Source organism: Plectrocnemia conspersa, unplaced genomic scaffold (genome assembly GCF_051122295.1).
Source record: "Plectrocnemia conspersa isolate PC_06_02 unplaced genomic scaffold, ASM5112229v1 ptg000003l, whole genome shotgun sequence".
Lineage (NCBI taxonomy): Eukaryota > Metazoa > Arthropoda > Insecta > Trichoptera > Polycentropodidae > Plectrocnemia > Plectrocnemia conspersa.
Genome location: NW_028277167.1, coordinates 26,496,217 through 26,512,090, shown reverse-complemented (window position 1 = coordinate 26,512,090; position 15,874 = coordinate 26,496,217). Strand labels below are relative to the sequence as shown.

General features: G+C 30.9%; 3 protein-coding genes across 3 annotated transcripts; 1 reads left to right on the top strand and 2 right to left on the bottom strand.

The window, feature by feature from the left end:
• LOC148237129 (putative allantoinase 1) lies at positions 1-5,610 on the bottom strand. Its single transcript, XM_088182093.1, has 9 exons — positions 5,331-5,610; positions 1,964-2,106; positions 1,781-1,895; positions 1,569-1,715; positions 1,456-1,510; positions 1,295-1,391; positions 1,043-1,229; positions 640-975; positions 1-562 (listed from the first exon to the last, which is right to left on the bottom strand). Exons 1-9 carry the CDS (start codon positions 5,493-5,495, stop codon positions 428-430), a joined length of 1,380 nt encoding a protein of 459 aa, XP_088038219.1. The 5' UTR covers positions 5,496-5,610; the 3' UTR covers positions 1-427.
• A 748-nt stretch (positions 5,611-6,358) lies between these two features.
• Argl (Argininosuccinate lyase) lies at positions 6,359-8,749 on the bottom strand. The gene is made up of 8 exons (XM_088182092.1): positions 8,569-8,749; positions 8,308-8,508; positions 8,031-8,246; positions 7,868-7,968; positions 7,350-7,543; positions 6,945-7,288; positions 6,698-6,885; positions 6,359-6,635 (listed from the first exon to the last, which is right to left on the bottom strand). Exons 1-8 carry the CDS (start codon positions 8,575-8,577, stop codon positions 6,500-6,502), a joined length of 1,389 nt encoding a protein of 462 aa, XP_088038218.1. The 5' UTR covers positions 8,578-8,749; the 3' UTR covers positions 6,359-6,499.
• Positions 8,750-10,660: 1,911 nt separating this feature from the next.
• LOC148237127 (sorting nexin-29-like) lies at positions 10,661-14,155 on the top strand. The gene is made up of 9 exons (XM_088182049.1): positions 10,661-10,780; positions 10,848-10,993; positions 11,053-11,186; positions 11,250-12,081; positions 12,141-12,252; positions 12,703-12,894; positions 12,956-13,096; positions 13,164-13,291; positions 13,450-14,155. The coding sequence occupies exons 1-9, from the start codon at positions 10,754-10,756 to the stop codon at positions 13,502-13,504; spliced, it is 1,767 nt and encodes a 588-aa protein (XP_088038175.1). The 5' UTR covers positions 10,661-10,753; the 3' UTR covers positions 13,505-14,155.
• Positions 14,156-15,874: the final 1,719 nt, after the last annotated feature.

Genomic DNA, 15,874 nt, shown 5'->3' with positions numbered 1-15,874 from the left:
TTTTTTTTATTATAGAGAATTAGTTATGTTTTATTATATATATATATGCACACTCATCCCTCGATTTACGTTCTAAAAAATAGCGTGTAAATCGATGCATAGAACGAAATTTGTAATGAGACGATCAAATAGTATTCACGTGTACTTTTTAATATTTCTTTGACTTATAAAGTAAACAAGAAAAATCTTTAGCGACAAGTGTGTACTTCAAAAAGCAACACACTGCATGGGCAGTAGGAGAGGTTCTAGATGTAGGTCAAGTGCAATAAGTGGAAGTAAGCCCATGCGTTTGTACATCGCCGTGTTACACGTGTGGAACCGAATCTGTTGATTTGTGATTTGGAGTAATAAAAAAAATGTTCTTTCCTGGCCGCGTAAATCAAGAGATAAGTGTGTAATGTAAAATAAAAACGTTATTTATATGAAATCAAAATGATTCAGTTTTTAGTAATAGTTTTCCTTTAGGTCCTCCTAAGAATTTCGATGATTCATAAATCAACTTTCCTCTTAGATAGGTTTGTAGAACTTTTCCTTTTAATTCCATTCCTAAATATGGAGTTAACTGAAATTTTACAATATATTTTTTGATAAAATAACAAATATAATTATGTATATAGGTAGTTATAAAAAAAAATAAACCTTATTCTTATGAAGTATTATGCTCTCAGTAACAACATATTTCTGTTCTGTATCAAACACAATCATATCGGCATCTTTTCCAACTTCAAATGAACCTTTACGATCATCCAAACGACATAATTTTGCTGGCGTTTCACTCATTAACTTAGACAAACCGCTTAAACTCAATCCATATTTTGAGGCATTGGTCCATATAAGAGAAAGACCAAATTGCAATGACGATATTCCTCCCCAAGCTTTCATAAACCCACCCGCTTTCAATTCCGGAGTGCACGGAGAATGATCTGATACGATCAAATTTAGTTTATTGTTCAAAATACAATTCCATAACTCATCCTATAAGATATAAAATAATTAATATAAGCAGCTTGAACTACTTTTAATTATTGTTAAGGTTATATACTCTATTTGTGAGTGAGCGAACTGGAGGAGCACATTTATATTCAGTGTGTGTATCTGGAACTTCTTCAGCTGTTAATGTCAAATAATGCGGACAAGTTTCGGCCGTGATAGACACTCCATTGCTTTTTATATTTGAAACCATTTCAGCAACTTTTGATGCTGACACATGTACAATATGATAACGAGCTCTAAAACGAATGATTAAATTAATAACTATCCAGGATTAAAGAAATTTTAATACTATAAACATTACTTTTTATACTCTCCAGATAATTCATTGATCAGTCTTAAGGCTTTATATTCCATCTCTGGTGGCCGAGAATCAAGATATGTTTGATACTCATCAGGATCTAAAAATATATATAGTTTCAAATTTATATTCAATTTTTAATAGTATATTTTGATAATACATACTGTTTTTATAAATCTCTGTATGATCAGAAGAATCAAGCTCACATTCAGCATGAAACTATAACGTAAATTATAAGAATAAATTGAATTTATAAATATTTAATTATTTAACTTACAGCAAGAACTGAGTCAGTGTTTTGTAAGATATTCAGAGCCAATTTTAAATCATCTTTTGTAACATTAGGAAATTCATCGACTCCGCTCGGACAAAGGAAACATTTGAATCCGACGACTCCGGCGTTGATCAAATCAAGTAGCTCGTTCTATATATCATCAAAATAATCACTAATAGTAATGGTTTGGTAATCGCTTGCTAAGAAACACATACATGATTGCCCGGAATGACTCCACCCCAAAATCCTACATCGACATATATCTCTCTCTTTGCTTCGGCGACTTTTGTACGCAAGTTTTCCAATGTTGTCGTCGGAGGTAAAGAATTTCTGAAATATATGGAATATTATGAAAGTTATTCAAATTTTTGTTTAGGTATGTTATGTAACAATTTTACAATGGCATGTCTACTACGGTGGTGACGCCTCCGGATGCTGCAGCACGAGTCGCATGTGGAAAATCTTCCCATGTTGTACGTCCTGGACTATTGATGTGCACGTGTGAATCTACCAAACCGGGCATCAAAACTCCATGAGTTATCTGTAAATTGATAACTACATTAATGTTTCTACACAATTGCCTTATAGGAATCGACAATCGAACAATGGTGCTTTGACAAATATCCAATAATTTGAAGAGAAGCTAAACTTACAATGGTCACGTAGGTTTTATTAGCTTTAATTACTACAACAAAAGCTATTTAGCCACATGAAGTACCTTGAGATCACAATGATTTTGCTTATAAACGGACACCCGGAAGACATACTCTTGTTTAATTAGATGGGTTTTGGGACTAAATTAGCTTTCTCTCCCATTTGTCCAAGCTGTATCTAAGAAAATGTATAAAAAAATTAGCAAAATTTAGCACTTCTACAAACAGCACTGTGGAAACTCTAATACTCTTCATCGATCCTACAACTGGTTACAATTCATTTGAATCAACATGGACACATGCATTTTATCTATATATTGGTAGAATAAAACTGGATATCAAACAGTTCCTTTGACGTCTAACTGGCTTACTGTAATGATTAATGGAAATTCATTAGATAGTATAATTATTGATTGAATTGAATGATTAAAAATAATTGATAATGTTTGTTTTATTGCCTTATCAGCTTTTGCAAAGCTATATTTTATAAGTTAGATTTAATAAACCCCTCTATGAAATGCATAGTCGTTACAGCACTCCTTAATCACAGTAAAGGGGGACAGATTTATTAAACGAATCTGCAGGAAGTGTTCCTCACAGTTTAATTCAGCGTGAACTTTTTAATCTCTCTATTCAAATATTGATGGCAGAAGTTCAAAACACAATTTCCACAAACAATATTTTGCATTCCTTCGAAGTCTAAATATTTAAAATCAAATGAAATAAGCAGCCGTTGTTTCATGTCACATTTTATAGGATGTCTTATAAACGACACATTTTATGGCGTGTCTTATAGAAGACACTAAAAATAAAAAGCTCATCTCAGAAATGAAAGAATAAAAAAATAAGAACATGGGACAAATTGCTATGATCTCTAAGAAAAAAGGGCATTTCAAAAATTTTGCTCAAAGGCCATCTTTGATTTTTTTTCAAAAGGAGAAATTATTACGGCAGTTTAAAAAAGGTCATTTTAGAAATTTTTGTTCAAGGAAGGCAAAGAAAGAACAAAGGAGAAAAATTCGTCACCTTATTTATACGGTATTATTTTTACTTCACACAAAAGAAAGATTTTGTATTCATCGAAACAGTGACACTATCAAATTTTCCTAACTGAACATTTGACCTACTGAAAGTCCTAAAACAAATTATAGTTTTAGAACTTTCATTAGGTCAAGTCAGGGGAAAATAAGCGGAAAAAGAAATACAGACAAAATAAATTGTTCCATAATTTGTCTGCTGCATGTTTTAAAAATATGATAACTATCCTTACCGATATTACTACAGTCTTCTGGTGTGAGAATATTGGTCAAAGTATATTCAAACTGAATTTTAGTCAATAGGAGGGCGCAAAAACAATTATCACTTCTCAGAAGTGAAAAATTCACGTCAAAAGCAATAAAATCGTGTCGACGCCACTACAACGGCAACATTTTATTGCTTTTGACGTGGATTTTTGACTTCTGAGAAAGGATAACTGTTTTGCCCCCTCATATAGGCCAAATATTGGTTTAGATACGCTTTATTTAATTCTCACTTATGAGTCAAAATATTATTATAAAAAGTCTTATTATGAATGCTAGATAACCGAGCGTTTCCATTGAGATGGCACGATTTTATTGCATTTGGCGTGGATTCTAAATAGGAGCCCCTTTGAATTTGGCCAGAAAAATGTCATTTAATAAAAAAACGAACACAGAATGGCCATCTTTTGCCCCCCTGGAAACATCTGAAATGACATCCCTGCTTGAGTGTAGTGTTTTTCAATTTCTATGCTGCCTGAGTAATTTGAATTCTTTTTTATTATATAATTATAATTTTAATCGATCATCATAGATTAGGGGTTCCAAGATTTTCCTAATCTAACGGATGAATATGTGATGAGTATTTAAAACATCTAGCTGGTCCATGTATAGTGAGCTCTATTGATTGTAATTATTAAAATATATGGCACAAATTATGTTTACCCTGTTGTAACGCATTTGGCTAAGTGACTATCATGTTACAACGAGGTTTAAAAAATGAGCAGCAATGGATCAGCAGAGCGCTATAGCACAAGATCGGAAAAGCCAGTAGATGATTATGCTTTTGGAAATTGATAAATTGATAGAAATCTAGTAGTCAATAGATATATAGATGGTATCAATTTAGGCGTTTATATTAAAGTAAAATATTTTTTATCTACATCAAAAAATGATATCTATGATTGCGTAAGAACTAATTTTTCATTTGATTAAGAATAATTAATTATTATATATACATATGTAAATGTATGTATGTATATTAATTATTATATAAGTATATATTTACATACAGAATGGTCCTCAAACTTTTTACATTAAACATTTTTAATTAGTTGATTGATATTTATTATATAGCATAAACGTTTACATAAATAATACAAATTTCACAAAAATATATCTAGTGGCTTGCAAACTCTTTATATTAAACTATTTTTAATTGATTTATTTTTAAAATAGGGAAATTCTGATTGATTGACTTAATTTATTATACATAAACCACAATCATTAATTTTTTTATTTAATATTTAATTTCATTTATTGATCTAGAATTGAAATTTTGTTTTTTTCAATTAACTAAATATATTATACTATATGACATAATTATTGTATTTAATGAATATTAAATATATTTATTTAATAATTGTTAAAAGTAAATAGTTTAAATGTAGTTAAATCTGATAAATATTTTTTTAATTTATAATAACATAATTTTTTATAATGTATTTTTCAGAATTTTAAATGATTTAATTAAATATATTCATTTAATACTTATTAAAATAAATAACTTAAATTAATTAATTTAAATCGTTTAGTTTTATTTATTTATCTATAATTAATTTATTGTTCGTCAATTAAATAAATAGATTAAATTATAATTACACACGTATTGATTACTTTATCATAATTCACCTAGTAGTTCTTAATATTTTTCCATTAAATAATAAAAAAAAAATAATAAAAAAAGACGTTATTAGCAATTATGTTTATACTGCAAGAAAGATGAAAAAAGCTAAATAGCGACCCATGGGTCGATCTTTTTTGGAATGCTTGCTATGTGACAGAAATGGCACAAGGACATTTGCCGGCATAACCTGTACTATGTTCGTCCAGTCGTTTAGCTTTTGTAGTTCTTCGTCCTTTGTGATTATTTTCTCTATTTTTCCAAGATCGTCGACCACAATTGCTCCTGGCCCGACGACTCCATCTTTGAACAGTATTTTCTCACATTTGTAAGCAGTAGCGCGATGGGAAGACATGATCAGTCGATTGTTGAGTAACAACTATCGCAATCGTATTTTGTTCTCGGTCTCTGGTCGATTGACTACTGATAAAAGCTGTTTATAACATGTGTTTATATCAGCGCTGTATCTCATTTGTGGTTCCAGTCTAGCATTAAAAGTGAGCGGATTTAGATTTGATTTTAAACTTAATTTAATTAGTTTTTATTATTATTATTTAGTGGTGAAAAGTAACATTTTTTTATATTCCATATCGATATTATTTAAGTCTAAATTGAATATCTCAAAATACTTCAGTATTTTGAGATAATCAATTTAGCATTTACTAACATTGATGGATTGTCCTCAAAAATTTTGTCCTTAAACAAAATTTTTCAAAAAGACCTTTTTTTTGAGCTCCTTTCTTTATATGGTCCCATTGACTTTGAAAGCAGATTCATACTTTTTCACTGACGTTTTCGGAAAGTTGCTCCTTTAATTTCACTCGTAAATCGGTCTTGAGGTCAGGATTATTTACATAGATCTAGGATTCTCAATAAATCAATTTACAACATACAAAACATGCAAAAAATTATATTATTGAAAAAAGAAGGATATTGCTATCTTTATAATTCAATTAAATCATAAAAGTAACTAAGTATTTATAGTATTTTTCTGTTTAAAAATAGTATATATTGTTATATGTACATAATATAATATTTTTCACTTTGCTAGAAAAATACAAATATTTATTGTTTTTTTATTTTTTGGTGATCCGATGCTGTCCACTAAAGTTTGTTTTTATTATCAACGTGAATTGTGTGGTCATGTGAGTTGTGTGGTCAAAGATTAGAACAAATATGCAAAAGCAACTAAAATAATAAATGCAATAAAAAACAAAGTTGTACTCATTCAAGAAGATGTTTGTACTAAACCAAATAAAAGCACTTACAACCAGCTCTATCTAACTTTATGCAGTATAACTCTCATTGATTGAAATAATATCATATTAAACAATGTAAGAACAATCAACATTTTAAAAATTATAAAGTCAACCACTTTTCAAGAGCATCAATTTGATTCAAGACCGAATTTCTTGATGTACCACCAATGGTTTGGTTTTCTTCCACAGCCTTTTCATAATCCCACAACTCCGACAAATCACCGGATAATAAATTGCTAAAAAGTATATTATATTAAAAAAGAAATGCTTTATTAAATAATGCTTATAATATAATTACCTAAGAGACGCACGGTCCTGTTCCGGTAGCATATTTAAAGGTATATTTTTCTTTTCAGCAAGAGCTACAGCTTGACCGGCTATTGTATGAGCTTGACGGAAAGGTAGTCCACGTTTAACCAACCAATGAGCTAATCTCGTAGCGAGTTGGTCCGGTTTTAAAGCTTCCATGCATTTATCAGCATTTACCTAAACAGCAAAACTATTATATAGCAAACGTGTATAGGAAATGAAATTATGTATCTAACCTCCAACGTTTTAAGCGTTCCGTTAACAACTTTTAACACTTGGCAGAGAAGATCGAACGATTCAAATAGCATTTGCTTGTCGCATTGCAAGTCTTTGTTGTACGTTGAAGGTAAAGATTTAAGGGTGATTAAGAAAGCAGTCGAATGGCCAATCAATCGACCTGCAGAACCGCGAGCCAACTCCAATCCGTCCGGATTTCTCTTCTGTGGCATAAGACTACTACCAGTAGAGTATTCTTGGCTCACTTTAACAAAGTTAAACTCTTCGGTATTGAAAATTATGAGATCTTCAGCCAAACGGCTCAAATGAGTTCCACACAAAGCGCTCCAGAATAAAAATTCAGCTAAAATTCAATGTGTAATTAATGATCTATGATGATAAAATATATTCTTAATAAGCCATACCAATATAATCTCTATTTCCTACAGCATTCATGCTGTTCATTGTTACTCCTGTGAAGTTCATATTTTTTGCAATTGCATGCCTATCAATCGGAAACGGATTACCAGCCAATGCACCGCTTCCCAGAGGTAATATTGTTGTTCTTTTTAAAATAGTCGTTAGGAGATCTACGTCGCTATGAAAACTCCACGCATGGCTGAAATGTTTTGAAGAAGAATCATTTTATTTATTGTTTATTATATAACAATTAGTTTATTCTGAATTCAAAACCTAATGATCCTGAAACAACATTATCCAGACTACCGATTTACAAAATTGCTGAAAAATTATTCTTGAACTAGTAAATTTATTTTAATACTTATTTACTAATATTAATAGTCATTTGAATGTAGTTTTCATGCATATTATATAGTTTATTCTCAGGCATAAATCAATAGTATAGAAAAATAATATCCAATGGATAAATTAATGCTTAATAAATACACTTAAGGAATACAATTGTATAACATTTATAAATTACCTCAAAATGAAATGACTGAATCTAACTGGTTGAGCTCGCTTCAAGTGCGTATATCCAGGCATTAATACATTGATTTCTCTTTGTGCCAAATCAATCATAATCTAAAAAAACGCATTAAATACATAAGCAAGTCTAATTTACATATATTAAAATAGTATCTTACTTTAACAGTCGTGCGGAGTAATTCCAGGAGGCATTTCCCATTGTTGCTCAGCCACAACCTTACGTCAGTAGTTACTTGATCGTTTCTGCTTCTTCCTGTGTGAAGACGATCGGCAGGAGTTCCTATTATCTCCCTCAGTCTACGTTCATTCACAGAATGTATATCTTCATCATGATTCGATATGTTAATGAGTCCGTTATCCCATTCTTCTCTCACCTATGATTAAATTTATCGTTTTAAAAAGTCATTCATAATAATAAAGTTGAATAATATGAACCTTATCTAGACCCTTGTGGATACTCTGATAATCTTTTTCATCAATAACCCCGGCTTCGTGCAGAGCCTTTGCATACAATTGACTAGCAAAAATATCTTCTTTGTACATTCGTTTATCGACCTCAATTGACGAGTTCAATTCCATTAAAGACGGAGCTGTTTCTTTCGTAAAACATCCTCCCCACATTTGCTTCTTTGAATCCTAATAGATTAAGAATTAATTAGATTGATTCATTAATATGCATAATATATTCTATCTTACCTTCTCCATGTTAATGTAATTCAGTCTGCGAAAACACAAATGAGTTCAAAAACAAATAATGGTCTGATTTTATAATTATAAAGTCGAGTTAAAGGTTATCAAGGTTCAGTTTTTGTTTCATATATCATAATTGTAATTAGCGTTAGTAACACATCCGTCACTGACCGAACGAAGATATACTAGCTTGCAGTTAAATTAAAAATATTTTTTACTATTACTTAAAAAAATAATAACTTGAATTACAATAAATTTTATATAAATTATAATGATTTAATTAAATTTTTATTATTGTATGTATATGAACCTACGTTATATGTAATGTTTGAAAGCCTCTTCATAAATTTTATATAATTATTATGTTTACAATTCATCTTATGACTTTTGATTATTATTCAACGGCTATTTAAAGCATGAAATACTGCTCTTAAAAATATATAAATTATACCTACAATTTTTGAATAAATTTGAAGTAATACATGGAAGTTTTGCGGACGAGTGGTGACGGGTGGCAATTGTACACATATTGGGCCGCTGCCGTAGAAGTTTATTGAAGTCATATACAGTTACATATTGAATCGAATGTTATGGTACGAGAGATTGGCGGACGAGACACCACCGGTCGTCTTCTTCCCGTCGAGGTCCATGTTACCAGACTGCCGCCTGGTTTTTGGCCAAAGATAGCCGCTTAAATAAATCGGTCCTCCCCAATACTCCCCTTAGTAATTTATAATTGTGAAATTTAACTAGGAAAAGAGAAGAGAGACTTAAGGACACACACACGTCGAAGTCGGCGGAGTTGGTATTTGTTCGCAAACAGTGAGTCGTTCCAAACAAGAAAATAATTAAATAATGGAAGCACAGAAGCAAGTCGTGACGTACGAGTGGCATTTAGATAAATATTAAGCCGCTGCAGTAGTATTTATAGAATTACTATACATTTACATATTCAATAAAATATTATGATACGAGAGATCGGCAGACGAGGAGCTGCCGGTCGTCACCTTTCCGTCGAGTTCCACTAAAGAATGTGTAGCCCTCCGCCGCCGTGCTACCAAAGTGTCTCTTGGTTTTGGTCGCATAGTTTAATCGCCCCCCCCCCCCCCACAAAGAAGAAACAGATTAAAATTTTGATTATTATTTGTAAAATTGAAATAATTAGAAAGTTGTAAATATTGTGAAAGTTTAAACATTGGTGCTATGGTGTTGTCCTTTAACTTTCACGCGCCCATACTATACCGCTATGTCAGAGAATTTCGCAAGAGAGATGGGTGAGTATATCGGATGGTGAGTATATCATCTTTTCTCTCGCACGGATTTACTTGTACGTATGCGAGCGATATACACAAGTGCGTGTGACAGAGCGAGAGAGCTAAGAAAAAGTACCTCATACTCTGACTTGTTTTGACGCACGCATCAGACGGCGTTTCAATTGTGTTTTTTGCTTCACGTTTTTGAAAGTATGTACTACATATAATCAAAAGCAGATTTGAGCTTTTTTAATTGTTAAAAATTAGCATAATTGGCACTGTAAATTAATATCGCATGTTTTTTGTATAAGTTATTTATATATAGTTATTGTAATGAAAGATATAAATTCTCAGAAAATATTTTTCTTATTTCACCATTATTGTGAAATTGTGAAGTAAAAAGATCCATATAACACATGCTCAACAAAACTACGATATATTTAAAAAGAGGTAGGATTTTGGTTGAAACCAGATGCTATGAACATCTTCTCTAGATTTCGGCTTCAACAGATGTTTGAAGAATAGATGATAAAATAACAAGTTTTAAAATTTAAAACTTATTTATGTAGTAAAAGCAGGGAAGGTGTTTATATACATTGGTTATATAATTACTGATATAATTAATCAGTACCTTATTTTCTAGTTATTCATTAGTAAGTATTTCTTAGCTTTTATTGAAAAAAATATAGCTAAGAAACATATTTTATAATTTATTTAATATTATGAGTATCATTAATAATTTATTCGTAGATAAAAATGTTTTTTTCATATTTTTATTGTAGATTATGTATTTCTCTAATGGTCAGTTAATATGTTGTTAAGACCAACGTTGTAAAACAACATGCGTCAAATGTCAGATTTCATTAGCTGAGTAATAGCCTTGATAACAAGATGTTATTGTTTTGATACTAAGAGAGCGTTATGTGTCAAATTTAAAAATGGAAGTGGAGCAAATAAAAATCATGGTAAATTAGCACACAATTAATGGACGCTTGCTTACAATCATAAAATGTCAATTCATCATATTCTTAGGGGATGAGAATAATGTCAGCGGTGAGACGCAATAACAGTCCTCCTCCATCGGGAGAAGCTTTGGTCCAGAATCTCCAAGATTCGGCCGAAGCATGCCAAGAGACTTACGGAAACAAGCAATCTTTAGCTACGGACCAAGATCTTAGGTTAGTTTCGACGTTCTTTGTATGTAATTCGATTATGTTTTATCTATTTTATGATATAGAGTGGCGGGCATGTGCGATCGTTGGGTAAAAGTTCTATCGCACGGCTTGAGAGTACCGACTTCGAATAGCTATCAACCAATTCAGACACTAATAACTGCCGGATTAAATTTTGCTTTTAATTTAAATCTTCTAGGTGAGTTTTTAAAACATGCTTTAACATATGCCTGATAAAATATTTATTATCTTTTTTCTACAGATACTTGCTTGTGGAATTATACTAAACTGCATTTAACGAGACACGAAGAAGATCGTTTTAAATTATTAAAAACAGTCAATACGCCTTTGGGTTATTTTAAAGCATTTTTACGATCGGCTCTTAATGAAAAATCGTTGGAACGATATTTACTAAGTTGGACCAGTCATCCGATTTTGAAGGAGTATTACGAAGATTGGGCTGCTCTTCGGGACGTAAATCTAGCCAAAAAATTACCTGATATTGCTGCCGGATTAAGCTCTATATTCTTCGCTATGTCCATAGATAGAGCCGATCTTAACGAATCTCATTTAGTCAATGAAGTAGAAACATATCCTGAACCTGTAGTTCCGCTGAGTGCACCTTTAGTCAAAACGAAGGTCAATAGAAGAACAATTAGGCAAATAATTTCTTTTGATAGCGAAGAAAACTTAAACGAGGAATTTGAGTCTCAAGTTAAAAATAGTACAAATGTCATTGAGATAAGTTCCATGTGTAATGAAGAAGCGGACGAGATTAATAGGTTAAGCGATCAAGTTAACGATTTGTTACTGAGCGATAAACTCTTGGCTTCCGATTCAGGCTCGCATCAAGATTCTGACGTTTCTAGTATGAGCGGAGAGATGAAGCGGATATCTGAGAGTAGGGATAACGATCGGTTGTTAGAACTGAACGTTATTGACGATGAGATTTTTGAAATCGATGACGAGATAAAGTCTAATAAGATGGAGCATTATGAGCAAAACACTTTGTTGAAAATGAAGATGGAACAATTGGAAGATGAGCATAAAGAGAGGAGCGACCGGATGGAAACGGCCATCGTAGATCTTACTAGGTTTGTAATTCGTGTTTATAAAATATGTAATTTTATATTGCCTAACCATTGTGTTGTAGAGAAAATAATAAATTGAAAGAACAACTACGCAATTACGTATCGGCTGTGGAAACTCTCAATCAAGACGGTCAAAGCGATGAGATTAAACATTATGAAGCAAAGCTTATTGAGGTAATTTTAGTCTTTTTATTTTTTATATTGCTGACAATTCTGTCTTTATTGCTATGGGTTGTGTGGCACATAACCTTCAACTGGCGATAAGTGATGCTTTTTTCATTCAATAAAATATTGTGTACTAGCAATAGCTGGCTAATAGTTAACCAGGATACATGCACTATACTTAGCTATTCTTCTTGAGGCAAATGCTAACTTATAACAGCTTCATCAATTATATTTTACATTGAACAAAAAAAAAAATTCAAACAAACTTGCACTTCAAAATATTTTTTAAGTCTTGATTAATAGCCATGTCACACAGTTTATCTTAATGCAACTTATCGATAAATTGGAAAGTGGAGGTGAGGACAGTGTTATCAATTACTGTTTTTATTTAATTTTACTCAGTGATCTGTAGACTATTTGTATAGCACTACTACATATGTTTATATTTTTGATTTTTAGGTGGCACAAATGCATGCCGAGTTAATGGAATTTAATGAAATGCTTCAGAGACAATTGCAAAGACAGATTGAGCCTTTCGGAGCTCATTATCCACTATCGTCGTTCACTGGCATACCCGAGAGTTGCATAAACATCTGGATCCCATCCACTTACTTGATATCTAAAGCATCAAAGTCATTCCATGTCTATCAAGTCAGTGATTTATATCAAATAGATTTGCTTCAATAACTTTTTAATAATAATATTTTTATAGGTATTTTTAAAGGTTGGAATTGATGAATGGAATGTGTACAGAAGATATTCAGAATTTAGGAAATTGTACGGTGAACTGAAAAACATGCATCCAGATATATCCACTGTTAAATTTCCACCAAAGAAAACACTCGGAAAAAGGGTATGAAGACGGCGAATAGCAAAAAAAAACAAATATAAATATTATAATTATAATTAATTTAATATAGGAAGCGTGGCTGGTGGAACAAAGACGGATTCAGCTCCAGGGTTGGCTTCGACATATAATTCACGCATTGCCGCAACTCCAGCAGAGTAATTCTCGAAGAGATTTGATTACTCAATTGCCGTTTTTTAGGTAATAAATATATGGATTAAATATTAGACATAAAAATAGGTTCAATTGCTATTTTATAATTTATTTCAAAGAAAATCTATAAATCAAAATTTACTAAATGGACACTGGTGATTTATTTTGCATTTCAAACGTAATAATTTTTTAAATACCTATTCTAGTGATCCTGGCAATTACGATTACTCCGGAGTACTACGACCATTATCTACACCGTGAACCAAAAAAAATCAAAACTGAATCTTTTATAATTGCATATCGGACGTTGATTCTCGCACTCAATTTGTATAGACATATGTGAAATAATTTTTTCAAGGGTATTACAATAGAAATAATAATCATGAGATGTGATAAAATTAATTGATACATATGTATTTAGGTTATATTCACATTAAAAATTGATGTTAGTCCTATTTGAATGTTTAGTATTTTATTCAACGATTTTAGCAAAATTTTTAATTATAATAATTGGAATGATTAGTATTGTTAATGTGTTGCCATTTTATTGCTGTTTATCAATATTTGACTACCTTTGTTCATTTTTATCAATTTAACACTACATTCCTTTGTGATTTTATCATGCATGTGTGACTTAGGATGTTTTCTTTGACTTTATCACGTCATTCCAATATTATTTTAATTTTAAGGTATTTGTAATGTTTATCTTATTATCATAAATGTATGTGTCAAAGTGACTTTTATTGAAGTTAAATGTGAACATATATATTTTTTCATGTTATACTTTATATGATACAGTATTAATTTTGTGAACCAAATGTTTTAAATGGATAACGTTACCATAGATTATTAAGTGAGTTTATAAAATTATGAATATTTTTTTATGTAATAAACAATATTGTTTTTATGTAATTATAATGTTTTATTTGATTTTTCATATTATTTAATAAAACCTATTGTTTGTTACAACTTTTGTCCCATAATTTGAATATTGCATATAACGTAAATAAATAATATCCATCACCTTTTTAAAACGTGCTATTTATCGTTATTTATGTACTTGGATAGTCAGCCATAAACTGATTAAAAAAAAAAAAGTTTGGGACAGACCGAAGGAACAAAACATTTCGCTATTCGAGTAAATTAATCTCTGCTTCCCAACTGTATCGTCCCCCCGCGGTACTCCTTCCTAGCAATTTAGTAATATAAAATGGGTTGTCAATTGTATTGATCCCTTACAATTGATCTTTCTCCATTGTAATGCGAAAATAAAAATCGAGCAATATAATTAATATTTTTTAAATGAGACGAATCGAGTTAACATTGTTTTTAAAAGCAGAGGTTGTTAACATGATAAGATTTTTCAGCAGTATTGAATATAAAAATAAATAAATTTAATAAACATTAAACTATTTTACTTGACCTCAAGAATCTGTCTGATTCTTAACCGCCCTACCTTTGGGTTATTATTCAAAAGGTAGTTAAAAAATACATTGGGTTTTTTTTTCATTAGATTTCACAATAACAATACTTGTTTACAATATAACAGAAAAAAATACGCAATAGACTCATTTGTGATCCTTTTTTGTATCCTTTGCAAGTCGGAGGTTCTCGAAAAAAGATGTCGCCGAATATTTTTTATAATACCCATACGAACGTATTACGTACGTTCGTATGGGTAGGGCGGTTAAGGCCAAGGCCAATTTTTATTATTATTTGAGCAACGAAATACAATCTGTCAACAGTAAAGGAATTCGACCCAAACCGAGTACCGTTTTTAGATACTGAAATCCACATTTAACCCGAGACTTACATTGTTAACGTAAGCCACATCTATTACACCCTGAGCCATCCTCAATTGGTCCTTTGAAATGGGGAAAATGACATTGAAAGTTGAGCTCCTGACACTAAATTTGGATAAAGATATAGGACATTGGCGATGGTTTCAATGTAAAATTTAAACAAGAGGTATAAGTGTTGCAGAATAAAATTTATTAATCAAATAACAGCAAATGTGTAGTACGGTGTTTGTGAACGACGCGTCAGCACATCAAAGGTCCCTTCTCGTTAATATCGTGTTGTGTAATGGCTGGTCGCGTCCACTGACATGCGTATAATAAATACATAAAAAATATTATGTTACCTCACTAAAATAAAATAAAAAAAAAAACATAAACCAGTAATAATTTACAATACAGGGAGAAATTTTGACTTTTACAAATACACGCTGCACGCCGAAGAGTTATACAATTATTCATATATAAAATATCATATGTCAATTTCGTTTCAAATATATAATTTATATTTTGATCGGCACTCCGCAACAAATCGGTTACAAAAATATGTTTGTTGTACGTACATGAATACATATATATAACAACAAAACGATAAATAAAAAAAGAAAACTAAACAATACACATTCATTGATAAAAAGGCTTGCATTTTTATTTTTATTAATATATATATTTTAGTAATTTACTGTGAGTTTTTTTCCAAGCGAATAAAGCGTTTTAGCATCGATATTCTAGCTTATTAGCCTAATACAAATGTATATATATATATTTATAATAATATAAATAATTGACTATTAAATAATAATTTAAAAAATATTAAATAAAATAATATTGCCTA

What these genes read in the sequence shown, in the direction of transcription:
- LOC148237129 (XM_088182093.1), bottom strand. Translation starts at nt 5,495, where the DNA reads ATGTCTTCCCATCGCGCTACTGCTTACAAATGTGAGAAAATACTGTTC. An exon ending in ACCGTAGTAGACATGCCATT is followed by an intron (nt 1,896 to 1,963) that starts GTAAAATTGTTA and finishes CATATATTTCAG; the next exon opens with AAATTCTTTACCTCCGACGA. An exon ending in TACAGAGATTTATAAAAACA is followed by an intron (nt 1,392 to 1,455) that starts GTATGTATTATC and finishes ATATATTTTTAG; the next exon opens with ATCCTGATGAGTATCAAACA.
- Argl (XM_088182092.1), bottom strand. An exon ending in TACTCCGCACGACTGTTAAA is followed by an intron (nt 7,969 to 8,030) that starts GTAAGATACTAT and finishes GCGTTTTTTTAG; the next exon opens with ATTATGATTGATTTGGCACA. An exon ending in AGGAAATAGAGATTATATTG is followed by an intron (nt 7,289 to 7,349) that starts GTATGGCTTATT and finishes ATTGAATTTTAG; the next exon opens with CTGAATTTTTATTCTGGAGC.
- LOC148237127 (XM_088182049.1), top strand. Translation starts at nt 10,754, where the DNA reads ATGGAAGTGGAGCAAATAAAAATCATG. An exon ending in ATGAAGCAAAGCTTATTGAG is followed by an intron (nt 12,253 to 12,702) that starts GTAATTTTAGTC and finishes TTTGATTTTTAG; the next exon opens with GTGGCACAAATGCATGCCGA. An exon ending in AGTCATTCCATGTCTATCAA is followed by an intron (nt 12,895 to 12,955) that starts GTCAGTGATTTA and finishes ATATTTTTATAG; the next exon opens with GTATTTTTAAAGGTTGGAAT.